The 27,500-nt window shown below is 44.8% G+C and overlaps 2 protein-coding genes across 3 annotated transcripts in view; both read left to right on the top strand.

Annotated features, from left to right (window-relative positions):
* Positions 1–11,859, top strand: part of si:dkey-100n23.5 — a 36,337-nt gene extending 24,478 nt beyond the window's left edge. Inside the window, exons 7-8 of the mRNA XM_065962307.1 lie at positions 1,647–1,833; positions 9,950–11,859. Of these exons, the coding sequence (XP_065818379.1) occupies positions 1,647–1,833; positions 9,950–10,117 (355 nt within the window). The 3' untranslated portion in view covers positions 10,118–11,859. The remainder of the gene's footprint in view (positions 1–1,646; positions 1,834–9,949) is intronic.
* Positions 11,860–22,165: 10,306 nt separating this feature from the next.
* Positions 22,166–27,500, top strand: part of bcor (BCL6 corepressor) — a 33,472-nt gene continuing 28,137 nt past the window's right edge. For both annotated transcript variants that reach the window (XM_065962604.1, XM_065962603.1), the window contains exon 1: positions 22,166–23,054. The gene's annotated coding sequence lies outside the window, so the exon portion shown is untranslated. The remainder of the gene's footprint in view (positions 23,055–27,500) is intronic.

Genomic DNA, 27,500 nt, shown 5'->3' with positions numbered 1-27,500 from the left:
CCAAAGATATTCTAATGGAAAACATGATTCATCGTTGGAAATGTCAGCAACAGTGTGAACAATTAGATATTTTGTGTCCAAGTCATGAAGAATCTCATTTGTAAGCATCTCTTGAGACCGGCTCCTGAAGACTCAAAGCACGTTTTGCAACTCACTCCAAAAGGAGAAACGGCTTTACAGACTTTAGGGACAGCCATTACAATATGTTCCTGGGATTGAACTCACTTTTTTCTAATGCAGTTCTGTTGGTTAGATGGAAGAAGATTAAGAAAAGCCTCCTGCCGCTGTAGGCACCAGAAACATTTGCGATGCAGGTGCTTTTATTAGTGGGAGTGTGACTGGTGTCACTGTGGTTGCTTGACTTGTTTGTCACACTATTGAGAACATTGTTGTGAAGTGATTAATGGAGAGGAGAGTTTAAATCACAATTGGGAGGCTGTACTAAAGTGTTCTACAACAAGGGGCATCATTTAAACACACTGGAAACGTATCAAGGAGACGAGTGAGCGTGTTGGCTCCAGTAACTGCTCCTAATCACAACACACTGGTGGCTCTTCCCCACAAATGGTTTGCTTTTTGTATCTCCTTTCCCTCCGGGGTACAAACATCTTGAGGATGACCCCCCCCCCCCTCCCCCCAACCAACCCTGAGGTCAACCACAGAGGCCACTTAGTTCACGTCGCGCACCGAAACCGAGGGACGCCGCACACGTGGAACGCGCTGCGAGCCGTGCATGGTTTGATTCTTCCTGCTAATAGATCAATAAAAGACATTAGCGGCGGGCTAACCTGACGAGCAGCGCTAATACAGGGTTAATCCAGGGTTAATGGTTGAGCAGCATCATTCTCAGGGGCAGCCATTAGTTTGCAGCCGCGCCACACAATCTCAGGACCCCCACCACCACCACCACCACCGCCACCCCCCCCCCACCCCCCTATGCCCCAGGCTCCTGGAGAGATAGACGGGAGGGAGGGGAATTGAAAAAAAAGGAAAGAAGCGAGGACCACCCCCAAGATAAAAATGAGATATCCAGACGGATGAATGCAAAAGAAACGGGAGCGATATCAGAGGAAGAGGGGAGGCAGCTTGTCTTGAAACGTGCATGGAGTGAAAAGAAGGAGAAGATAAGGCGGTGAAGAGATGAAGAAGCAGGAAACTGAAAGGAGAAAAAAGGGGGAGGGAAGGAGAGAGAGGAAGGGAGTTGAGCGCTACACTTCTCCCTGTCCTTGTAAAGTGCTGCGTGCTGTCGAGGCGGCAGCCAAGAATGTGTCAGCCCAGCCGTCTCACGCTGCCTAATGGGCTCTTAAACGCTGATATAAAGCTCACTCCCTCTCTCGTCCCCCCCCCTCCCCTCCCCCTCCCCCCCTTTTCCTCTCCCTCTTTCTCTCTGCCTCCACCGCTCGCTCTCATTACCTCTCGTTCTCATCCTGTCTCTCACTCTGCCACTCACTTGTCCTCTCCTTCTCTTTCTCCTTCTTTTGTGCTTCTCTGTCCATCAACCTCTCACTCTCTCCGTCTTTACCTTCCTCTCCTGCTGCTGTCTTTCTGCTCCCCGCGACTTCTCCTTCAATTACTTCATCCTCGCCCCCTGAAGCGCTCCTGCAGGTTGTCTCTTTATTTACAACTTTTTTTTACGGATGAACTCAACACCTCTGTCTGTTTCTCTCTCTCTCTCCTTCCAACAGGCTCCATAACGCCTTCTACCCAAAGGATCCCTCCTTCCCTCTCACCCTGTTGCATGTCCTGTCAGCACCGCTCCATGGGTTGGCCAACGCCTTCGTCTTCGGTCTGGATAGAGATTGGTGGAGCCTGCTGAGCCCTACTGGCATGCAGGTACAACAGCTGCACACACAAACATCTAACACCATCCAAGACAATCAAATCAACAAACAACTGTGCTTGCAATAGAGCTTCTTTTTAGGCATTTTTCTGATCACATTTCCATAAGAGATCATTTTATTCATGGAGATGTTTCCACACAAACTCCCCGAATCAGAAGACCAGACCAGTTTCTTCATTGCATGATGAAGAACTGCTGCTGCAAGTTAGAGCACCCTTTGTCATATTTAAATTTGCATACACACAACTCAACCTTAGCTTTATTCAAATTAGTTTATCCAATGCTAAAAAAAAAACATTCAAAACTCAGATCAAATTCTCAAACAACAACTTCATTGTGTTCATCAAATATGAATCTGTTACTGCCTGACTTCAGGAACTTATTTAAGTGAACTGTTCATCTGTTTTATTGAAAGTATTGAGAGTTTGTGACAATAACTACAATTCTTCTGCTCGAAAACGGACGAGTCCCAACAGAGTATCATCGAGCTCACCCAAACCCGCACTACAAAAATAGATTGTTTTAGGGTCAGGTCAGGTGCCACACATCTTTTCTATCATCAGAGCCACACTAGCTGCTTTGTGAATCTGTACTACTGCACCGCTGAATGTAATCGTGAGCACGTCGGCATGCTCACAGTGAAGGGCTGCTATTACCTACTTACTTTTAGTGTGTTGCCATTCTAACTTTTGTTACTCTGCACTAAGCACAGAATACACCTGATGCTTATAGGTTATTCTTTTTGTAAATATTTATTCATAAACCTTATTACTGGACTGAAAGAAATCCTGCCTCGATGAAAAGTCAAAGGTTACAAGTCATCTGGAGTTGAACTTGACTGTTAAACCCATCTGATGGTAGTCCAGGTGTTGTAGTCTGATCAAAGAAGTCAGCCTCAAGAGGGCGCTGCATAGAAACACAGGGGATCCATTACTGTTGGGATTCATCTTCTAGGGGACATAAATGCCAAAGAACTTAAAGGAAATCCATCCAACAGTTGTTGAGTTATTTTAGTGTAGATCATGGAAGTGGACCCACTCACTGACTGCCCTTTCCATCTCTGCAGCCACATTGACAGCGTAGCTAAAAAGCTGTTACTTTAACAGAAAGGATGCAGCCAGCAATAACACTTTGTCCTTTGTCTGAAAAAAGGGCCTAATAAACCACAGACTGACAAACGCAGCCTGCTGTTGATCTTTCCTTTTCCCCTTGTCAGGGTCAGATTTGGCTGAAGTCTACACCGGCGTGCTTTAAGTGAAAAGTTATCAGTCTTTCATGTTTCTCAGGTCCGTGCGACCTTGATGTGTTGTTGAATGTTTTGACTGTGTTTGGGTGAGAGAGTTTGTCAGTTGTCAGCATAAGCGGAAACGCATTGAGTGACGAGGCCTTTCAAGGACGTCATCTAAAAAAAAATAGCAAACGCAAAATCGTGTAATTATTATGAAAACTGTTGATGTGTTTGTCGCTTGAGTGAGTAAGTTCAAATATCAGTCGATAACTGATTTAATGAGCCATTCTCAGTTTCACTGTACCGGCCGTGTGTACTTGGACTTGCATGGATTCATCTTTGAGACAAGCTTGTGCTACTGGCAGGATCAACCAGGTTGCGGTCACCGGCGCGGGGACGCACGCCCGGTGGTTCTGGGTTGATTGGTGTGAGTGAAGTAGTTGGCAAACTCAAAACGATATCCAAGGCTCTCTGTTGTGTTACAAAATTTAAAACGCCCTGATTAGTTCATGGCTATAGGAAAAGTTCAAATGTGTGGCAGACCAACGCGTTTCATCTCATCATAACCTTCATCAGGGTCATTTCTAAATCTGTCTTTCTAAAGCTGTTACACAAATCAAGTGAGGATGTAAACACTGCTAACACTGACCATTCTATTTCAGACTCTATATTGCTCTACAAATTAGCAATCATTTGGTCTACATTAGTGCGCAGACACCATCAGAGACCGTCTCTGGGAGAGGTCTAACCGACTCAATGTAAAAGAAAACATCCAAACTAAACAAAAATCATCCAAATATCGTCAGTGAACCTTTGTGGATTACATCTCACAGCTAACTCTTTTATATATTGATGAAATGCTAGTAAGCATAAGGACACAAGTTTTAGAGTTTGATGGAAGATTATCATCAGTGTAATTGCCCCAAAAATATTTTTTATTCTTTATTTTTTTCAAATATTCAAACTTCTTGAACACATTAGTCTAAAATGTTCCACAGAGGACAGAGTTTAAAACTTTATGTTACAGCGATAATGGGCTTCTTGTGGATGATTGTCAGCCATTGGCAATGGACTATCCCGTTGCTGATGGCTTAACCTTGTGCAACACATTTTGAATATTGACAAATGTTTTTGGTCTACGCTTTCAGAAAAGAAGAGGTGAATTAACCTATGAACTCATCCAACGCTCTATTTTTAAACCAAAAGCTTTTAGCCTTCTTGCTAGTTAGAAACGATCACTCCAGAATTTGTAATTAAGTCCACTTAACTTTCCAAATCGACACGTACCATCTGTCACAGGTGTTCACACATTCTCTACACAGGCAACAAGCGTCTTTATGATACCAAAAAGATCCCCATGTTCACGCAATAAAATCACTAAACACTGACTTTTTCTTTATCTTGTTCCACAAATTGAGCTTTTAGAGAATTTTGATGAGGACAAAATTACCAGAGAAATTATGTTTTTACATTTAAACCACAATCCTCATTGGCTGCATTTCAATAAACCCCACGATCAATACGGTTCTCCACAGATTTGTCTCAATCTGCAAACATTGACAGTATGTGCGGATATGAGACGGAGCCGATATTGAACCGCAGGCACACAAAAAAAAAAAAAAAAAATTCTCTGTGGTCTTAGTCCGCACGAACACAAACACACACACACACACATTGTCACCTACTCGGTATCACCATGCAGACTGATAATGGGTCACGAGGACAATGTGGACGAGTGGAATGTGTGGTATGACCTTCAACCCAAATGTCAACGTTTCACTGTGTTGAGTCGAGAGAGGGAGACACAGAGAGACGGAGGAGTGAAATGGAATCTCAATGTGTTCGTAAATCACGGAGAAAATGCTGTTTATGTGTGTCAGACAGCGAGAGAGAGAGAGAGAGAGAGAGAGAGAGAGCGAGAGAGAGAGAGAGAGAGAGAGAGAGAGAGAGAGAGCGAGAGAGAGAGATGGGCGGCGTGTGTGTTCGTGCTCTATCGTGACTAACAGCCGGTTGTTATTCATCTTGGCATGCGACTCCCAGCAGCTCCCACACATCAGGTGTGAGATTGGCAGGGGAGAGAGGGGGGAGAAGGGGGGTTGAGGGGGGTGGGGGGGGAGGAGGGATTGTTACAGCGTCAAAACGTTCCTCCCTCTACTAAACAAATCTGCGCTTTCGTACCAGACACCCAACCCCCACCCATCCTAAAGCAGCTCGCTCAATGACTCTCTCCCGCCCGCCCGCTCTCTCTCTTCTCTTATCTGTTGGTTTGTTTCTCTCGCTGTTCGCCTGCGGTGCGTTTAAAATGCATTTAGAAGGATTGGCTCTGATTGTACCCGGTTCTCTCTAAATGCAACGCTCTTATGCCGTAATGTAAGTTGAGAGATTTGTCAGTCCCTCCTCACACAACTCGCCGGGTATAGAATCAACTATCCAATGGGAAAGCAACAAAAGAGGGCAAGATCTACAATCAGGATCCTTGTTTTCTATGACTCTGAATGATGCACAGAAAAAAAACATTTTTGGATTCTAAATCCAAAGTGAAATGGGTTTGTCGTTCAATAATTGTGGATTGTTGACATCTCCAAATTAGACAAATAATTGGAGGCATTTTGGGGTTTTATAACTGCAAAAGCAGGTTTTTGTAAGATGAAAGTTTCACTGCACCATACAACTCAGTGACAAACAGGCCAACTCACACACTGCAGCATGTTAAGTTGGTCTGATCTAGTCCAAAGGTTTTCCATCTGTCAGCGGGTGAGAGTTGAAACAAAGATACAGCACCAATAAGAGGTTAAATATTGTGGTTACGTTTGATTTTTTTTACCCCTCTGCTTATCAACGCGGTCAGCAGTTGCAGCTCATGCTTGCCAATTGACATACTCCGGCTAGTCTTCTCACAGTTGGATCTCCGTCAGATCTGAACACACAAAGACTCATACTCATATTCTTAAATTCAGTGTGACTTACATTTTCCAAGGATGTCTGTTGTTGTCTTGCGCCAAAGCAAAAATGGTCATAAATCTGCCTTGAAATCCTAGAAACAAACTCCCTATAAATACTGAACTCTCCTGAGAATCAGCTGGACTATTAAAGCAATCCAGCGCTACTTCTGCCCAGTTTAAACAAATACAGGTCGCCCCTAACAACAGTGTAACTTACTGAGGTTGAACAGAGTGATGGCAGGGGGCTGCAGCTCTTTCCATAATATCTAACGGGGGGGAAGAATCAGATTGTCAGACTTTTAAACCTGTGGTTGAGTCGATGTTGAATTAATTGATTTGTCTTGTGTGATTACAAAAGAGCTGCCTCACCAGCCTTGAAACGGGTGGCAAAGTTTTTACAGACAACTCTGGAGAAAGAGTTCAAACAGGTCTAGTTTTGTCGAGTTGCAGGATTTAAAAATGGGCCCACAAATTTGGTGGTGAGATTCAGGTAGCTGTAATGTATGTTTTAAAGTCGTTCTTTGGAAACAATTAAAACAGCTGCATTATTTTCAAGTTCTGTTAACCTATTGATTCTCAATATTGATTCCCCCCCCCCGCCCTTCACATTCTCGCTCCAAACATTGGAAAAAAAAATGGAATTTCCACAAAAATACCACCAAGAAATCAGTTAATTTAAACTCCATGTTAGATATAAATAGACACTCTGTCTCCAAAGTACATGAATTTGTGTTTGTAAAGAAAAATGAAATTGGCATTGAAAAACTGTCTCTTCATTGATACATCTCTCGGGCAGAAGACTTAGAAGATGTTTGAAGATAACGTTTTCAAATGATCCAATTAATTGCCGGTTAGTGCGTGCGCCCCATGTACAGTATGGAGGCCGTGGTCGTTCAGGCCCTGGTTGGGGTCCAACTTGTGGATCCTTTTCCCGCTTGTTGTTCCCCATTCTCTCTCCCCTCGTTTTTTTTTTTTTACACTGTCCGATGTCCTGTCCTCTACATGAAGGCATTAAAAGCCCAAAAATATATCTTGGAAATTTAATTTCCTCTGTTTCATCCATTTGTGACGTTTCTTGAGAGCTGTTGGCTTAATTGTCAGTCAGGATTCAAACTGCCTGGTAGACTGAAACACAAGTGAACAGCTGTGCCTAAGGTGTACTGAAGCAAGAGCGTCTTTTTAATTGACTTGAAAAACTGATCTTAATACCAAAACCATCTAAGTCAAACCAGTGATTTAAATGTTTTTTTTTCTAATGTTCAGTTGAAGCTAAAGTCAAGGCTTCGGCCTCTGAGAGAAAGTAAAACTTGCACTATCGCCTCTTCTGCATTCTGCAAGTATAGTAGCCAAGGATTTGACAATAATTCGGTAACTTCAGTGTACATAAACCTGCTCTCTAATTGCCTGCATATTCAGATTTCTGGTTTCTTGTGCAATTAAATGTTCTGCCACCTCTCTTCCCGGTATCTCCTACTTTATCTCATCCTCTGTTTTTGTATCTCTTCCATCTCGTCTGGGCCTCTCTCTCTCTCTCTCTCTCTCTCTTCTGCATATCTCCACCGCTCTGTACTGTATGTGTGTCTCTCTCCCTGCCTCCTCTGTCCCCGGCACCTTGTTACAGCATCTCCGGAATTTATCTCCCTTACGTGATTTCTGCCGCTCTCCTTTGTGTTGCATGCTCCCTCCCACCTGTGCGCTTCTCTTTCTCCCTCCTGCTCTCACTCTCTTTCCTTCCCTGGATATTGATCTGCATTCTAGCCGTACAGCTGAACCGCCCCGTGGCTCTGCAATGAGCTCACCACTCTTTTTTTTTTTTTTTTTCAGTGTGTATGCGAGTTTGCATGCAAGGAAGCGGGGAAGCTGCTCCCAATCCTCAAATCACAGAAGTCTTACACTGCAGCTCCGCTAAGCCAAACTGTTTTTAACGATGCTGTTTGTGTGTCTATACAAGTGTTTTCAGGTTGTTTTTGTAAAAGATCTTTTCTTCACCGTCCTATTTCAGCCAGTCAACGTCAAAACTTAGCAAAACAGCCGTCATGCATTAAGGAGCACCTTGATACTCTGCTCACTCTACCTAGTTAAACTTTAAACCTTTTCCTCCTTCTGGCTCTCTTTGATCACCTGCACTTTGTTTTAATCAGTTTATATTCAGTGTTTGCTTTACTGTTTGATTTATTTTATGATATATCATAAGTTTATGCTGTCATCTAAAACCTGCCACAACTCGTTTTTTGATTCAGTGGAAATCAGGAGCCTGCGATCAATACAGAATAAGACGATGTCATAGATCAGTTACATTTATATCATTCTGATGCCTTGTAGCCATACCAGGTTTCAGCACGATTGACCGAGCCTTAATGCCCAGTTCACGCAATATAAATGAGAGTAACATTTTCTCTTTTGTCTTTCATAAATGTTCAGGTTGGGTAGTTTTAAACTGCCATGGTTTACCTGTTGTACAAATTTGGAAATGAAAAGTGTTTTAAAGTCGTAGTGAAAAAGAAGGCTGTCGAAGAGATATCCAGCTCTACTGTACAACTGGTACAATGTCTAAATATTGGGATAATGATGTTGCTGCTTTATAGTGCAGTCACACACAAAAAAAAAACGGCAATAATTGTGCAGATAATGGAAATAAATCCAGGTGCATTTTCTCAGAACATGGTGCTGGCTTTATTCAACTCTACACAGATTCAGGGTACCTAACGTAGCGTCACATCAATGTGTGTAGCCTGTTTTTGTCTTTTTGGTGTGACACAAACACAGGCAGGACCGCTACACAACGTCGTCCACTGAATGTTTTAAGTTATGTAACAAAGATGTAAGCTATAGGAACTTAAGATCGCTTAATTTTTTTTACAATGTGACCGCCACTGATGCCGCAATAATCTTCCAAGTTCATGGTGTTCCTTTTGTGCAAGTGTTGATTTTGTTTGACCAATCGGTGGTCTGCAGTGTTTTCCCATCACCGCATCAGCTCAGCTTCCCTGGAACATCAGCTAAGGTGATATTAGAAAAGAGTACAGGTATTATCTGCATCTTTTGCCTGTTGAAACCCCAAATTATGTCGGGGGCCGAGTGGAGAAGAGCCTCACAACACTGTGGAAGTGAGGCGCTAGGGTGGGAAGATCAAACTGAGCCCATCACGTCATTAAGTGGGTTGGAAAATTGCATAGCCAGTATAGAATTGGTCTGACAAATGCCCCCCAATCTATGTCAAATAGCCATGCGCTCATGCTTCATACAACCCTGAGGCTTGTTCACATTTAGCGTGTCGATGACATACTGAGCGTCTTCTTCCTCTACTGCTGCATGACAAAGTCTTTATGTTCATGCAGTGTATTTCCACACATCCTTTTTTCTAATTAAAGTCCCAGCAGTTCCTTAAAGTTGTATCACGTTGGGTGCCGTTGAACGTGTCAATCAGCTCGTCCTGCTTTTTTTTCGTTTCAAGCACGAGACTTTCATGTCGTTGAGCGTGGAGTAGAAAATGAAAGCAACCGTGCTCCTGTTTCCTCGAGGGAATCGGAAACAAACACTCGTGATTGGTTGTTTTCCAGCTTGTTGTTCTCGTCTGTCGGGGGACATCGGCTCGGCATAAAGTCAAACACTTCTCAACTCGTTCACGTTTGGAGCTGTTATTTGTCCGGTCTTATTTTATAGTAGGCGTCGTCATCGGGATGATATTTTGAAGTTCACAATGAGCCTCTGGTGCAAAATTTCTGAATGTGGAGTAAACACGCTGCAAATGTTTTCACATTTATCAACTCTGGAGAGAGTTTTGAAGAGTGTAAAACACCAGCTAAGTGTAGGTGGATCAACAGAATGGAGAGAAAAATGTGCATTTTCAAACCAAAGCCAGCATAGTGTGATACAGTCTTTCAAACCAGCTCAAAGAGTGTGTGTTAATTTCAGCCCTCTCCGTGTCTTGTGTTCTAGCTGGCTCTGCAGTCGCGGCTGTGTGACAGGACTCGGATCGGAGAGTACCACCCTGGGGCGGTGCGCTACACGCAGGCTGACCTGGTTGACCTCAGCGATGACGACGACGATGACACCAACGTGCTCTTCTACTCCCCTGACATGACCCTGAAAGACAGAGGGCCCTGAGAGAGAGAGAGAGAGAGGAGCAGGAGGGAGAGAGAGAGAGAGAGAGAGAGACAAAAGCAGCATGGAGGAGGGTCAGAGCTACGGAGAGAGACGCAGCGGATTAGAAACCGAGAGGTAGGGAGGGAAGAGGAGGGAAGATTGGGGGGACAGTGAGACAGATAGAAGCTGGAGATGAGCTGTCAGGTTCTATTATTAATCCCCATCCTTTACTATTTAATATCCTAAAGACACACACACACATACTGAGCAGAGGAGTTCTCCCTGCAATACTACCACCACAGAGGAGCAGATCTAAAGATCCTCCTATGTTAAAGGCATCGTAAAGATCCTAAAATGATTTCCTGTTGCGCAGGGCCGTCTTCTCGACTCCTGCATTTCTGCAACGTTTTGGCATATTGCAAAAAAAACAAAAAACAGACTAAGTAAGAAAAACAAAAAAGAATGCTGAAAGGCATTCGCAACAAGGTGTTAGTTTAGCATTTGCAGTAATTACCTTTTTCACTTCTCTGCAGGGGGTGCAATGGAAAGCAGGCCTTTTGTTAAAAAAAAAAAAGCACCTTTTTGCCTGTGATGAGAAAGCATTTATACTGAGATTGGTCGGCGTACTGAATACTTTCTCTTGCTGTATAATGGGGTAGGTGGCATACAGTGAAGATAGGGGAGGGGGTTTTTTAAAGACGGTGAAGAAGACTCTGAAGGACAAATACATTTCAGACCACGAGTGTTAAGTGCAGCGCAGTAATTCTCTCCTTCCTCAGGCAGTATTTATTTCCTCTTTATCGTCTTTACATTTGATGTTGTTGAAAACTTTCGCACAAGTATTCCTTTTGAAATATTTTTCTTTTTGTATTTTTTTATGACAATACTGCATTTGTTTGTTATACTGTATTTATAACAGATCGATGTACTCTATATATTTAAATGTATGCTCTATTTTTGTACGTGCCTTGGACTTGGATTATGATGGGAAAAAAGCTTCTCTTGGTCCAAAAAAAAACCTGCTGCTCTCAAGTTACTGCCGAGCAGAGCCTGATTCAATACATTGAGCCTTAAGAATGACCGAACGAACTAAAAGATAATGTTACTAATCAGATACACACTCCCCCACACACACACACACACACACACGCATATATGCAAACACACATTATTTATCTCGTCACAACAGGTTCAGGAAAAGATGACACACGTGCGGTAGGTAGGTAGGTAGGTAGGTAGGTAGGTAGGTAGGTAGGTAGGTAGGTAGGTAGGTAGGTAGGTAGGTAGGTAGGTAGGTAGGTAGTGGGCCACGGCATAGCAACAGCCTTCAGTGTTCATCATCTCACGGCCCTCGTGTTTGGCACTGTGGGGACCAAGCTGAGGTGTGACGATAGGCAGAATGATAAAGTTCTTTTTTATGGTCAACCTCAGTGCATTTGGGTTTTTTTTTTTTTTTGCACAGATCTAGGTGTTCATAAACGCTGTCGCCTTTTTTTCTTCCTCTGAAGTAATGATCTGACACTTGAGACTTGACCCTTTTTTACACTTCAGGTGTTGAACTTTTCTTCTGGGGGGCGTCAATAACACCCGAGTGCAACTTTGGTTTGCTATTCACAAGAGCCCAAACACTATTACACACACACACACATATACACACACACTTGAGCTGTGCCATGCCCCTCTTTTGGCACTGCTGCTGTTTTGACTTGACTGTACACTCCATCAAATAAATGAGCAGCAGAGACATTTCATAACAAAGCTGAGACTGGGCGTGTTTATTTCATTTTCACATTGATGCAATCCCTCATTCCCTCATCTGCCTCCTGCGAAACGTGTGTCCGTTTAATGTGTGTGTGCGTGTGTGTGCGTGTGTGTGCGTGTTGTGCCTTAAGACATCTTTACACCGTGGCTGCTTAAATAATGGATATTAATTATTGCTCGGACCCTGCTTGCCCCGTTTTCCGTGTCTCCAAATCTGGTTAACTGGATTTTGATTAATGAAATATGCGCTCCATGTCCTCCTCCAAAAAAAAACACACACACTTTTTCCTCCTCACACCTCAGCGGCTCTCCCACAACAGCCTCTTGAACGCACCGAGCCCCGCACCCCCCCCCCCCCCTTCCGCATAAAGAGCACGGGAAATAAGCGAAGCTCCCTGTCACGCAAGAAGAATTATTACCCCCACCCACCCCCACCCCCTCCTCATATCGTAATTGGATACAATTTAACACCCGCGGCCCACGGGCATGTCGGCAGGCGCGCTGCCTACTATTAACTCGCCTCGCCTCGCCACCCTATCATTTGTCAGATCTGTGTTTGTGTGCTCCCGGTGTCTGAGTGTGTGCGCGAAACCAGAGCCATTGCTGGAGTCCGGCCATGACCTAGCTGTGACGCACGGAAAAAAAGAGAGAGGTGAGGGAAGAGGGAGGGAGAGATAAGAGAGAGAGAGAGAGAGAGGCGACAGGAACAGCAGCTCAGACGGTGAAAAACAAGCTCGTGCTCTGTCAGCTCGGAGCGAGCGCGAGGCTGCAGGCCTGAGAGCTGTGTGTGTTTTTTTGTTGTTGTTGTTTTTTTGTCGCTCTGGAGCTGCGCAGCCTCCACCGGGGAGCCTCCTCGTATCTGTTTATTAGAGCCGCAGCAGTATTTACTGTGGTGGAGGGAGATTCTGCTAAACTGGAGCTCACCCGCCGCTTACAGTAAAATATAAGGCTGCAGAAAGGTTAATGGGGAGATTACAGGCTGCATGAGTGATGCCTTTAAAGTATAAATAATTGACTTGAAAATGCATGTGTGTGTGTGTGTGTGTGTGTGTGTGTGTGTGTGTGTGTGTGTGTGTGTGTGTGGGGCTCTTAAACAGCAAATGTTTCAATTAGCTATAGCATCGCTTTAGGCTGTTGATTATGAACTGAAGTTGTACATGCGTGTGAAATTGCACTTTTGAAACTTAGAAAACACAATAAGTTTATTCTGTTAGAAACATAAGCCTCAATATTTTTACAGTAATTTTAAGTTTATTGTTCTTAATGTTTCGGCTGCTCATTAAAAATGTGTCTAGAAGACACAAAGTTAACTGCATTTTCTCTGTTGAATCTCACTTTTTGTCTTTAGCTTCATCAGTTACCAAAGAGCAAGTCAGACTGTAAACCTGAAAAACTGAGTCTCAAAATGACCCTCCAGTGTTCTTGGTTCTGGAGGTCATCTGCAGATGTCTACATGTCTCCAAAACAAATGAAGATATAAACTGGAAACAGGTAAACGCACTTAATAAAGTAGTTTCACATTTTAAATAAGTATTTCTTCAATGTTGTTTGAACAGCGGAAACGTGAAGTCAGGAGGGGCTGCTAGCTGAGCTGTTCCCAGCTTGGTTCTTGGGGCTTATAGCATGTTTTTAGTTTAGGATTGTTCACCTGACATCATTTATAAGTTTCTTTTTTTAAAGGAACTGAAATATCTGCAGAGGTCTTACCCCCCAACTTAAACAGATCTGCTAATAAGTCAAAGCATTGTTTGACGGTCTTAAGCTGGTCATTGGGGGCTGCTAGCTGAGTTGTCATAACTTCAGCTCACTGGCAAAATCCTTCTTCTTGTTTGTTTTGTGCATTCATTTTCTCTGTTGAGTCTCACATTTTGTCTTTAGCTTCATCAGTTACCAAAGAGCAAGTCAGAATGTAAACCTGAAAAACTGAGTCTCAAAATGACCCTCCAGTGTTCTTGGTTCTGAAGGTCATCTACAGATGTCTCCAAAACAAATGAAAATATAAACTGGAAACAGGTAAACGCACTTAATAAAGTAATTTCATATTTTAAATAAGTATTTCTTCAATGTCATTTGAACAGCGGACACGTGAAGTCAGGAGGGGGCTGCTAGCTGAGCTGTTGCCAGCTCAGTTCTTGGGGTTTATAGCATGTTTTTAGTTTCTTTTTTTAAAGGAACTGAAATATCTGCAGAGGTCTTACTCCCCAACTTAAACAGATCTGCTAATAAGTCAAAGCATTGTTTGACGGTCTTAAGCTGGTCATTGTGGGCTGCTAGCTGAGTTGTCATAACTTCAGCTCACTGGCAAAATCCTTCTTCTGGTTTGTTTGTCACTTTGGATCTCCCAATTCAGCAGCACTGCATGTATATTTCTGAACAAACTGTCATTTTCTAATCAAAAACCTGGGCTCTAGATTAAATTGTCTCAAATTTCATTATCAGTAAAGATAACTAATGACATTTGAAGCTATGCTCAGTACCAGTTTTATTTTCACCCCAAGGTTTAAACAAACATGTTTATCTTGCATTTCAGTAGAACACAACAGATACTGTAAAAGTTAACTGCATGAACAACAAATGTAAAAGTTATACAACTGCTCAAACGCATTCACTTTAAACTGCTTCTGTATTCATTAAAATAAAGAAATTGGCTACACTATTCTGCCGAAAGCATCAGTGTTCAGAGGTTTTCTCATAATGTTGTTGTTTCCAAAGACCTTAAATGACTTCAGAGTAGATCAAATAATTTGTTTCAAGGCCTGTCTAAGAACAGCATGACATGCAGCATGTGTGTCATTTGAATTTATCCCAACTGTGAGTTTCAACTAAGTCATAAGGTGACCATTGCTGCCCCTGATTTAATGAGCTAAAATCTGAAATGACACAAAAATTAACATGTCTTGCAAATGTTCCTCTTTCTTAGTTATTGCCTATATATTATAAATCTTTTTGTTCATGAGAAGCTGTCATTCACCTATACATTCAGAGCCTTTTTACTAATACAACACACAATTCATCAAGCAAATTCCCCTTGCGGAAACCCCCACCGACTTGAAGTTTCAGTCAACAACCAAACTTGGTTTAAAAAAAAAAAACGGTAGGTTATCAATTCACCAGAATTGAACTTTGTTTCATAATCACAATCGAAATCTCATTTTCAGTCACTGTGATGGTTAAATTCAGTGCAACTATTTCTTTTGACTGTTCAATGCAAATCACTGTCACCCAAAAACCCAAAGTGACACTTGTCTGGTGGCAAGTTATACTGTCCAACCAAACACTTACTGAAGAGCTAAACATCCCTTCAAAAAGGTAAGGAGAATGTGAATCTCTGACTAATTTTACTTTTTATTTAAAAAATGTAATTATGTGAATAAAACGCAATCCACTGATCGATACACTATCCCACATTTTTGAAAATGTGTTCTGAAAAAAAATCACCCTTACAAAGAACATGTTTTATGTGTGAAATTCTCAAATAGTGAACAAAGAACGCCCACACTGTCTATGACTCTTCCTACGTTCGTATATCTCGTCTTTATTGTGGCGTTAATTATCCCTCTGTGTCTTCATACTGCCTCGTCTCAGGCCGTGGTGCTGCTTCTGCTTCTTTCTGAGCGAGTGCAGCAGCAGTGAGCGGAGCTTTTCCTGCGCTATGATCCGGCCCCGAAAGAGTTAAACTAATCTCTCCCTCTACCCTCCGCTCTCCCTCTCTCTTTCTCTCACTCTCTCAACACACACACACACGCACGCACGCACGCACACACACACACAGGCTGCCACCGCCCCAGATAACAGAGGGGCGCCTCTCCCCAGCCAGCCAGCCTCCGCTAATCGCAGTGGCAGGAGGGGGGAGTGGAGTGCCGGCGGCCTCTCACAGCGCTGGGCTTTTTATTGACGCTGCCTGCCTGTGTGTCATCGGCGTGTGTGTGTGTGTCAGCGTGTGTGTGTGTGTGTGTGTGCGTGCAAGGCTGTGCATGCTTGTGGGTGCGTGTCAGAGCGAGAGAGCTATAAAGAGGAGGGTGTGTGTCTCCCTCGCTCGCTCTGCTTGCGTGTATGTGTGTAAGTGTGTGTGTGTGTGTGTGTGTGTGTGTGTGTGTGTGTGTGTGTGTGTGTGTGTGTGTGTGTGTGTGTGTGTGTGTGTGTGTGTGTGTGTGTGTGTGTGTGTGTGTGTGTGTGTGTGTGGAAAGCAGGGAGAGGCGGGGAACTGGGAGGGTGGGTGGCGAGGTTATGAGCGGAACTCGACAGAGGCCGACAGACGAGAGAGAAGGAGGGGGAGGAGGAGGAGGAGGAGGAGAAGGAGGAGGAGGAGGAGGGGGGGGAGATCTTTCTTGTGCTGCGCTGAGAGCCGCCACCGCTTCTCCTTCCTCTCAGATAAGGTTCGTTTGAAGGTTTTTAATCTTTATTCTCCCTTTAAAAAAAAAAAAAAAGAAAAACGACATTTCTGCTTGTGCGTTTTTTGGAAAGAAGTAATCGTCGCTTATGATCCCCCAAGGTCGGACTGAGACAAGTGTGATTGATCGCATTGGTTATTCTATGTCACAAGCCTACTGATTGATTGCATCGATGAATTTAGCAGCCTATTGATTAGGGCTTAATCTGTAGGTCTCTCGCTGCTCCAATAATCTCTCTTCCTCTTCTCTCTCTCTCTCTCTCTTCCTCTTCTCTCTCTCTGTCTCTCTCTCTCTCTCTCTGTGTGTCTCTCTCTCTCTCTCTCTCTCTCTCAGCAGCAGCAGCAGCAGCAGTGTTTGGCTCGCGGCCACGCTCGCCCTGCCGCGCCAGGCTGTAATTATCCCCGGTGAGGCCGCGCTAACGCAGCGTGGCGCGCCTGTGGGGAACCGGTTAGCCCTACAACACCGGTGGTGGGGGGGTAGGGGGGCATGAGCGTGCTCCTCCTCCTCCCCCCCCTCCCGCGCGTGCTCGTTCGCGTGCGTGTTATTTTGTGTTTGTGCGATACTGGGAGGAAATTCAGAGCTTTTGAAGTCCTTGGATGAACCTTATAGTTCTTGAGGCTGCACGTTCAGATTATAAAATTGATCTTAAATAAGATATTGACATGCTCCTATATGTGCGGTCGTCATTTCTTATCATGAATATTAAAATAATAAGTCCTGGTTATCTTCTAAAGTAACGTCCATGACTCATTCATCATGAAAAGTTTGCAAAGCTGTTTGTTCAAGTATGAGATCTATTGATTGCACTCGTTCGAGCATGTGCGTGCAAGTGACTGTTCGGGCACGTTGTGTGTGTGTGTGTGTGTGTGTGTGTGTGTGTGTGTGTGTGTGTGTGTATGTGTGTGTGTGTGTGTGTTGCAGTAAGCGATCCATAACGATCTGCAGGTGGATTGCGCTGATTAGTACCGGCTGCTGTGGACTGAGCTGCGTGCAAAGAGCTTCCTGCAATCTGAGCCCGAGAGTGCACGCGTTGTGTGTGTGTGTGTGTGTGTGTGTGTGTGTGAGAGAGAGAGAGAGAGAGAGAGAGAGAGAAAGCAACGTGTGTGCTTGCTTCTTCGCTGGCAGGCAACCCTTTCTAAAAATGTGTGTCAGTCGTTAAGTGTGTGTCTGTGTTTTGAGGGCAGCGCGTGTGTATTTGACTAAATGTGTGCTGAAGGTGTGTGTATATTTGTGTGTGCACGTGAACTTGCCCTGAATACGTGTGTGTGTGTGTGTGTCAGTGTCTGATTGCAACAGCAGATGGTTGGATCACCATGACCTCCCAGAGTGCGGCTCCTTCTACGTTTTGGTCCACGGATTTTTTTTTTGCTTTATTAGAGAAACACCCATTCACGAGTCCCAGACGAGACTTCAAGTGACAGTTAGAGGACATGTTCGCACATTTAAACACGTCTCTTTTCGCCACCGTTATCCAACACGAGCGTTTCCAAGGGCGCATGCTGTTCTAAGGCTGCCTTTTTCAACCACAAAGTTCACACACAGTCGTAAAAGTGCAGCCATAAAAAAAAACTGACGTGCTTTCGCTATCCAGACCTGTTTTTTTGTGCGCCTTTTTTCAGCCTATGTGTTTTTTTTTCTGCCCGTTTTTTTTTCTGAGCGCAAGAAAGTCAGTTTGCCCTGCGGATCCCCGGAGCAATATTCATCCTAATCCAGTTTTCCAGTGAGTGATGGGGCTGTGAGTCAGAGCAGGAGCAGGAGGAGGAGGAGAGGAGGAAGCCCCCGATGTCGTGCGCTGTGCTTCCTCTCGTCTCTCACCATCCAACACCCATCTGACCTTTACACGTGGTTATTACTCGCGTGTGACGTGTGCACCCACGAGTCTGTTGTTTTCTGCTTCGGGGTGAGAGTTTTCCGTTGTGTGTCCTGCGTGTGCCGTCCGATGCTGCGCACTGAGAACGCAGCCTGCGGGTGTTGACGGACCGGAGCGGACACGCAATGCAAACACGTATCCGGTGGAAGTTCTGGGTTAATGTGTCCTGCATTTGTGTGGTTTAGAAGTTAAAATGTGGCACCTTTTCAGACAAAAGGAAATATTATTTTAATAAGTGGACCTGGATCCTTCTAAAACCCACTTTGTCCTGTATTTACACCAGTAGGGGTTTTTGGTAGTGCAGGGTTGCCAGGTTGGATCCTACCTGCAAAAATCTGGGCAGAGGCAGTGAATGGGACATATGGTGCCACATTTGTAGAGTATGACTGCACACTGCCAAGGCTAAAGATGGTAGTACACTTCCTAGGGACATACATGTTGGCAATATAAAGGACATGTAAGCAAAAGCAAACACAGGAACTGTTTTGAATGCAGAGAGGTACGCTGGTCCAGGGAGTGCAGTTTTTCACATGTGGTTGTGTTGCCTTCTCTTTGTTCATTCATGCCGTTCAATTTTCTTCACGTGGTCACTGTGGGTAACAAAATTACAATCTAGAGTCTCATCTGTTAACCGTCATGATCTTGACATGTCCTGAGCCACTTGATGAAGCTCATTATACCACCAACTCTTTTGGATACCTCTTGACTTTGAACGTTTACATTATTTATGGAATTAGACAAAACATCGTAATATATGAATATTAATTTGTATAAGCATTCATCTGTTTTTGTTGCGCATGTCAAATGATACCGATGTCTTTTGACCATGCAGCCAAAGTGCTTCTTTCCTTTGGACAACCCGTTCCATCTCCTGATCTACAGCTCAGTTCATTCACGGATCAGAGCAGCCTGCTGGTTATAATGGAAGCACATATTTTCTCTCTTCTACTTAAACTTCATTGATCCCCATCTTTAACCATGTACAACCACATAAGCACATGGAATTACAAAAACTGATAATGCTTCACCATTCCTAAGGAAAATCAACAGCCCCCAATAGTTAAAAGACAAACCAATAAATAATCTCCCTTTTGGGCATCCACCCACTTTTCTACAATTCACTGAGCAGACGCTTTTCTCCAAAGCGACGTACATCAGAGAGTAAGAACAACACAAGCAAGGATCTAGAAAAAAGGGAACAATGTCAGTAAGAGCAAACGATCAGCTTTGAGTCTGATTGGACACACAGGTGCTGACAGGAAGTGACCAGAGGCAAAGCACAACATTGAGGGCAGTTCTTGAGAGCTCTAATCAGTATAGAAACCATCTTATAAGTCGTCTTTATCAAACAAAAACCATCGTCATTACCATCATCATCATCTATAATATGGAGACCATCATCATTAAGTTAGTAGGTATTCATGAAAGAGCTGGGTCTTTAGCTTTTTCTTAAATAGAGATATGCTGTAACTTATCCATAACACTTTCAATATTTAAAATACCAACCTGACTTCATTCAGCCGTTCTCAGCTACTTTAATTTAGGATTACATCGTGTCTGATGGCTTTGCGATCAAACCATTCTAATTTTATTAATGTCACTATGAAGAAGAACAGCTGCCACTAATCATGTTTTCACATTGAAAAGTGTTGCATTAGAAAAGCTTTATAGAAGACAACCTGAGTCTAACTCCTTACATTCTTAACAAACAAAGTTTTGCACTCACTTGAGGAGATTTTTGCTTGTTGGAAAGGAGTTTATAAGTTTGATTGGATGCGATAACGCATGTACCAAATTTAACTCATTTGGGTTGCACAGGTCTAAAACTGCCTGATGTAAAAAGAAAAATTCAACAGTTTTATGAGAACCTAAATTCCCCTTTCCCCACGTCGATGACTTTTCTGTCATTTAGAAATTGTTTCAAGTAGGCCTACATTTTAAAGATTAATCAAAATTTGCTTGACAATTTCATTAGAGCATCTGAGGGACACATTTGATCTCGTCAATGTAGTGCCTTGCCATCCAAGAGAGCTCCAAACGTGTAACTTTTTGCAGATGACCTTACGCTGTTTTCATACATGCAGTGCACTTCTGAAAATGCCCCCAATACCACTGAAGTGGGAACCCAAAAGCCAAAACTCTTGACCAGGACTTAAAGAATCCTTTTTCAGCCCAGCACCTTTAATATGAAGTTCAAATAAAGTCTGCATGAGCTGATGTTTGAAAACAGCAGGTAATAATCTGGAAAATTCCCAGTGAGGGAGATAGCGTGTTGTTGAAGCCGTTCCTGCTGGGCAGAGTTTCGCTGCTTTATTCTCCTTACTGCTTGATTTTATTGTGTTTTCTACTCGTGTTTGTTTTGCGGAAATATACATGTTGTAGTGATATTAAGACAGAAACACCAAGACCCCCCCCCCCCACCCACCCACCTACTGCCCAGGCAATTCCGCTTACCTAAACAAAACAGAGCACTTGAAGGATTTAAGAACAAGCCTCACAAGGACAGTCTCCAGCTGTGAGCTACATGTGTGAAAGGGCATGCCTGGACAATGTAGGACCCGATTGTCCGGAAAATGCCCTCTGTGATATGTGAAGAGTTAAACTGGTGAGAAAGAATGGCCTTTTGTGCTATCAGGAGTCAAACAACGAGACATGAAAGTACTTTAATACAAACTATAAATTGTGAGTTTAGCTTTATTTAGTGCAGGAACCAAGCTTCGAGCTTAGACTAGCCAGCCTGAGATTAACCAGGCTGTGTCCTCCACAGCTTTCTTGGCTGTGACACACGCCCTGCAAGTCACCCTTGGATACATGTAGGTCCGGACGAGGGCTTTTTAACTGATGTCTCATTGAGGTGTTTGCTCTCTAATGGTGCTCTTTCACTCCTCATCTGACAGAACCTATCTGACTTCTTTTGCGCATTTGCCCCTAAAAAAATGTTGGACAATTTCCCCCCAAAAAAACAAGCTTTGCTTTTTCATGCATCCATGTGTGAGTTCTTTGTGTGCTTGCTTGTATATGACTGTGTGCTTTAACTCCCACTTTCAACAGCTGCACGCAAACACAGCCAGACCTTCCATTTCCATGTCCTGCTCCTTTTTCCTACTCCTACTTTGCTGTCTGTTTTTCTGTCTTTTTTGCCTGTCTGCTTGCTTTTCTCCTACTCTTCCTCTCCTCCACACACACACACACACACACACACACACACACACACACACACACACACACACACATGCAGGCACATGATGCACACACACACACACACACCTCGGGCGGCTTGATATTCATAGCCTCCTCCTCCTTCACTTGACATGGGAGCCTCAACAGATGTGCCCCAGCCTTGAGCTGCCTCTCCCCCCCCCCCCCCCCTCTCTCTCTCTCTCTCTCTCTCCCCCCTCTCTCTCTCTCTCTCTCTCTCTCCCCCCCTCTCTCGCTGTCTCTCTCTGCCTTGTTCTAAACAAAATTACCTTTTGCTCTTTGATTGGAAATCACAACAACCTGACACTAAATTGGGATTTTCTTTTTCGAAGTTTAAATCTCTGAAAAAGCCCAAATGTGCATGCAATCAAGGACAAAAACAACATGGATATCACCAGTTTTATAAGACAGACACCACATTTTTTTGAATAAGCCTTTACATTCTCCATAAGCTACAAGATATTTGTGTGTTAAAACGTTTTCTTTTATTTCTATATGTGTGTGTGTGCGTATCTGCGTGTGGTTCGTTGTCCTCAATTCTAACTTATAATTATCAAAAATCTTCTAAATGTTTGCTGAACTGTTGAGGCATCAACATCTTCAATGTGTCTTCTGCCGTTTTTCCGCTGATAAAACCTCGCCTGTTCCCTGAATTGGACTTTCAGCGGAGCTTGTGTGTGTGTTTATGTGTGTGTGTGTGTGTGTGTGTGTTTATGTGTGTGTGTGTGTGTGTGTGTGTGTTTCACTCTTGTTCGAGTGTGTCTCAGTGTGTGCGTGCGCGCGCAGCCAGTGCCGTGCGCTTGAGGCTTATGGTAATTGCGGTCTCCCGACTGGCCTTCTGGGTAGAGTCTGCGCGAGTGGGAGTGGAGCGAGTCGCTCGGTCTCGGCAGCGTTCATCCATTCTGTGCGGCACTCCCCGTACAGCTCCGCGCGTCCTCGGTGCGATCCGGGGTTTGTGTTCTCTCTCTCTCCGCTCAGAAGAGAAAGAAAAACGCGGGACAGAAAGCTCCACGGATTAACCTTCAGCAAACCTTTCCCAGACACGGAATCGGGGGGACGGAGAGAGGACATGTAGTGACGGGAGAGCGGGAGAGAGAGGGGGCTTTTTTTTCCGAGCAACGGCGTGCTCCGCTGAAACCCAACATGGCGCTGCTGCGAGGTACGGCAGAGCTGAATTAATTTCTCCGCGAGTCCGACGACCTCGCCACCTGTATCCTTGTGAGGGGGGCCCGGGCCGCACGGGCACAAGAGGCTCCCACGACTTTAAAGGACCATAACGGATTTTTCTTTTTGTGGGATTTCTCTCTCTCTCTCTCTCTCTCTCTCCGGACGTTTGTTTTTTTTCTTCTTCCCTCCGAGCAGGATCTTTTTTTTTTTTTGTTGCTTTATGGCAACACAAGTGACATTTGCAGCAGCAGGAAAAAGTCCGTTTGAAATAAAAGGCTAATGGATGAGAGTTTCCTGTAGACATTAGAACAAGAAAGCGAGAGATTTTATGTTCGACTTGTTTTGTTTCGTGACAAGTGGATAACCTGTTAGACACTTTTGGTTGTTTTTTTTTTCTCCCCCCCCCCCCCCCCCCTCCTCCGGTCGGGATTGTCTCCAGCGAGCAGGACCGTAACCGGGTTAGTCTACGTATACGCACGACTCGCTGTCCTCCCAGTTAACTTGGAAAAGCAGGAAAAGGCGTTGAGTTGAAGCGCACGGACGACGGCTGGAACTATTGGCAATTAACCAGGTGAGACAATCAATGTCACAGGAAAATGTACTTTTTATTTTTTTGACTTCACTTGTCACTGCGATGTGGAATTCTCTTGTGATGGTAGAACACTGCTTTTTGTTTTTTTTGTCAGAACAAGTCTACTGTAAAAAAAAAAAAAAAAAAAAAAGTCAAGATGCTTTGAAGCTTTGTTTCCAAACTGTGTGTGTGTGTGTGTGTTGGATCAAACATCGTCTTCTCGTGGAGGTTAAATCTAAACGGTGTTGCCCGGTGTTGTGCGCAAGAGACCGAGAAAGGATCGGCCACTTCTAAGAATAGCGCATAGGGTGGTCTTTGTGCGTTTCGGCGGGGCAGTGGCATGTGCTTGATAAATAACACACGCGCACACTCATAAATGATCCGACCGTGAGCTTGGCCTCTTTTTTATTTTTTTATTTTTTTATTTTTTAACAACTGTCCTGTCAGGCGGGCGGCGGAGGAGGAGAAGGACGTCCCAGAGATTAGCGGACTTGAAAGCGGCGCCGTGCTCGACGGTGAATATTCAGGCTTTTCGCACTCTGCTGAGTGACGAAGTGTGTGTGTGTGTGTGTGAGTGTGAGTGAGAGCGCCTGTGGGGCGAAGGGGTGGGTGTGTGTGTGCGCGCGCGTGTGTGTGCGCGCACACGGAGCTTCTGCGCTAAACAAGGTTACGGAATTCAGCCTCGCCCTGCCAAAGGGAAGCGAGCGGTGCTGCTCCGCTTATACACGGTTCAGTTCAGTTGGAGGGCATCCCCGGGGTGTGTGTGTGTGTGTGTGTGACAGCTGTGTGTGTGTGTGTGTGTGTGTGTGTGTGTGTGTTCGGGGGTAGGGGGGGATTGTTTGGACAGAGAAGACGTTGATCAGTCGGCTCATCAGCCCCAAAGGTAGTGTTGGGAAAAGGTGTGTGTTTGTGTGTGTGTGTGTGTGTGTGTTGGGGGGGGGGGGGGGGCTACACCGCTCACCTTCCTGTCTAGTTGATGGAAACCGCTCTGGCATCGTGCCAAACAAATCTCTCTCTCTCACACACACACACACACCGACACACACACACACACACACACACACACACACACACACGCACACACGCAGGCCGTCTCGCTCTCGCTTCATGTCTTGCAGGTGTTCTCTCCGCTCTGACTTTGCTCTTGCTCTGCAGTCTGTTGTCTTCTCTCTTGCACGCACGCCGTGTGACTCGTCCTTGCATTGCTTGGGGAAAATCCTTTGCGAACGGAGGATCCATGTAGCGCCACTTTAGACCTCCCTGCACCGAGACGGGATGCTCTCTTTGGTGTTTTCGAAATAGTTGGAGCGTGTACTTTTTATGTTTGTATGATTTCTTCTTTGATTGGATGGCTTTTGCGAATGGACACATCTTTCATCTAATCCACTTCTTTCTATTCTACCAATCTCAAGTTTGAAACACTTAGTTGTTGACTCCCTTATACGGTCATCCTCGACTTGCACCAGTGTTGGGCGACCACTTCTCATAAAGTTGCTGTTTGATTGAAATACGTGCTGGAAGCCGTTTTGGATGCGTTTCAAAGAGAATCCTCGTTCCTAACGATTGTCAAAGCTTCTTCCAAGGGTTGTGTACCCTGAAAGTCACGATCGGCAAAGCAGCTTCTAACCGGGTACTTTTAAATCTCCTTTTTGTCACTTTTCCATCGCTGGAGAGATCGGCTCATATCGCGGGAGTTTTCCTCCCCTCCTCCCGCCGTCTGTCCTGGAGCCACACAGGCACTAATTAGGGGACGCTCTCTTAGGACGATCGATGTGCCTCATATTGGCTGGCTCCAGCTCATTGACGAGCTTAGTGAGGGGAGCAGCTACTAAAAGCGCACTTCAGCCCCGGCAGGCAATCTGCGCAGGATATACAGTAGAAGAAGAGAATCTCGTAATATCGCGCAGAGCAGGTTTGGCGTTGTATGCGAGACCTCGTGTTGGGACTCTTTTCACGGGAGGGGAGAGCAAGGGGGATTAAAAGGTGGTGGGGAGGGTGGGTGGTGGAGGCTACTTCAGGGGGGGGGGGGGGGGGATTTGCTGCAGAATAAAAGATTAATTGTATTTAAATGAAACCCCGGTCTCCATTGGTATGGAGATGAAAAACGCACAGTTGTTATAGGCTACATTTAAGATGAAATATATATAAAAAAAGAGATTCCAAACACATAGGAGATATGGAGTTTCTTGGAAGGCTGTTTAAAATAATCACTCATGAGCTTTAGGAACAATTATCCACGCGAGAGCTAATTAGCAAACTGTCCAAGCAACACGCTGAGATTACCATTCTTTAGTAATCCCTTACTTTTAGTACGTTTTGGTGGATTGTAGCTGGATGTCAAGGTCCAGATGTTTAGGTTTGGTTGTCTTCTTCTCGTGCCAAACATAGTGAGATTGTTGCTTTATCGATAACGTCTCGTGGATTCCTCCCTGACTAATCAAGTGGAGGTCATTTGTTGAATAGTGTGGTCGTCACCCCCCTAAATGCCCCCTCTCTTGCTATTACTCAGTTGCAAAGATATAGGCCTATTCAAAAAGGGGGCCTTTTCATGTCCAATAAAGCGCCCCCCCCCCTCCCCCCCGTGCTGCATGTTGTGGAAGCGTTGAACAAATGCTTCACATTTTGTGTGGGCAGAGTTTATTTATAGGGTGCCCCGTTGGACTGTTTTTGCGCATCATTTTTCCACTGCGCGCTGTGATGTCAGTGCAGGGCTGATCTGTTTTCCAGGTGTTGGAACAGAGAGGGGGGGAGGGGGAGGGGGAGGAGGGCTGCTTACCAGAGATTGACACACTTGATTTATTTTCTCTCTCTCCCCTTTTTTTTTTTTCGTGTGAGAGGACTTCACACTTCTTCCAAAAACAGTGTTTTATTGCCCAGGCCTGTGATGTGTCAAAGTGATGTTTATGGGTGATCTCCAAACAAAACAGGGGCTTCTATTACAGCGTATGTCTTTTATTATAATTATTTTAAAAGAAATTGCTTTCAAAATGTTTACTTTGAATTCAGCATTCTGTCTCCTAAGTTACACAAACTTACATTGAAAGCATTAAAAATCCCACTTTTACGCAGAGTTTTGTGAAGAAATGTCCAGTTAAGAGTTCACAAACGTGTTCACATTGAAGAGGGGGGGGGGGGGGTGCACCTGAAGTACACATCATGCCTCGTGCCTGCTGGGCCCCTGTTGTCATGCTGAGTGATGTGTGACAGTGGATGTGTCAGCGCAGAAGGCTCCGTGGGGTGTCAGCAGCGTGCACGCGGGGGACAATCGCATCACTTCCATTCTAAACTCATTAACCTGCTGTTTCCCCCCCCCCCCCCGCTTTTCTAATCAATGGGGGAGCACGCGGGGAATATTACGCGCAGACAAGAGAGAGCACGTCAATAAAACCACGAGACGGTTTTTGCATATTAAATCTAATCTGTGTTGGATTATACGCAGGGAAGAAGCCGTCTTAAATAAACGCTGGTTTGCTGGTTAAATCCATTCGGAGGCACGAGGTCTGTCTTATTGTTGTCGCGCTTGTTCCCCCCCCCCCCCCCTCTCCTCTCTCTCGCTTTACGCCTGGATATAAAAAACAACAGACTCTTCGCTGCCGGCGCTGCGCTCGCTGCTGCTGCTGCTGCTGCTGCTGCTGCTGCGTGTGAACAAAAAGCGGAGGCACGGCAGGAGAGCCGAGGAGAGATCGGTTTTCCAGGCGCTGCGCAGCTCCCGGAGGAGACGTCACGGTTTGATTGAAGCTATGCTCCGTGCTGGCCTCCCGGGACCTCGCGATGAAACGGGAGAGCCGCCCTCCCCTCCCTGCCTCCTCCCTCCTCTGTATTTCTCTCTCTCTCTCTCTCTCTCTGTCTCTCTGTCTCTCAGCGCTCCACAAAGCTTTTAGTTTCGACGAGGTCTGGAGCGCACGGATCACTTCCCCGCAGAGATGTGACGACCTCCTGCGCTGTCCCCCCCCCCCCCCCCCCCCCCCCCCCGCACAGAGGCGGACAAAACAACACATCTTACATTATGATTATTTTTTTTTTTTTTTACTACACTACGCCTAATTGTCTGGCAGATGAAACTGATATTACATCAGCTCTTACGCACCGGATCTGTTTCAGACATTTACTTCCCCGTTTGTTAATCCTGCGTCCAAAAGCAACATAGCTGTGCTGCGTGCATGTTAGATGAACTTCCTCGACGTGATATGAATCTAAATCTCTCTTTAGTTTCCTGACCTCACTCTGGCCTATCGGAAGATTGATTAAGCATCGCAGTAATGATGGCACACACCTCGCGCCCCCCCCTCCTCCTCCTCCTCCTGCCTCCATCAGGCTTCCTCGTTTGTTTTTTAGATATCTGTGCCTCGGGCATGTCTATCTGATGAAATCCCACAGACGGCTGGCAGCGCAGCGGGATGATGGCGATAGATACGACTTTATTACACCCCACATCTTCAAAGCAGG

Source organism: Labrus bergylta, chromosome 13 (genome assembly GCF_963930695.1).
Source record: "Labrus bergylta chromosome 13, fLabBer1.1, whole genome shotgun sequence".
NCBI lineage: Eukaryota > Metazoa > Chordata > Actinopteri > Labriformes > Labridae > Labrus > Labrus bergylta.
This window is presented reverse-complemented; position numbering and strand designations above follow the sequence as displayed.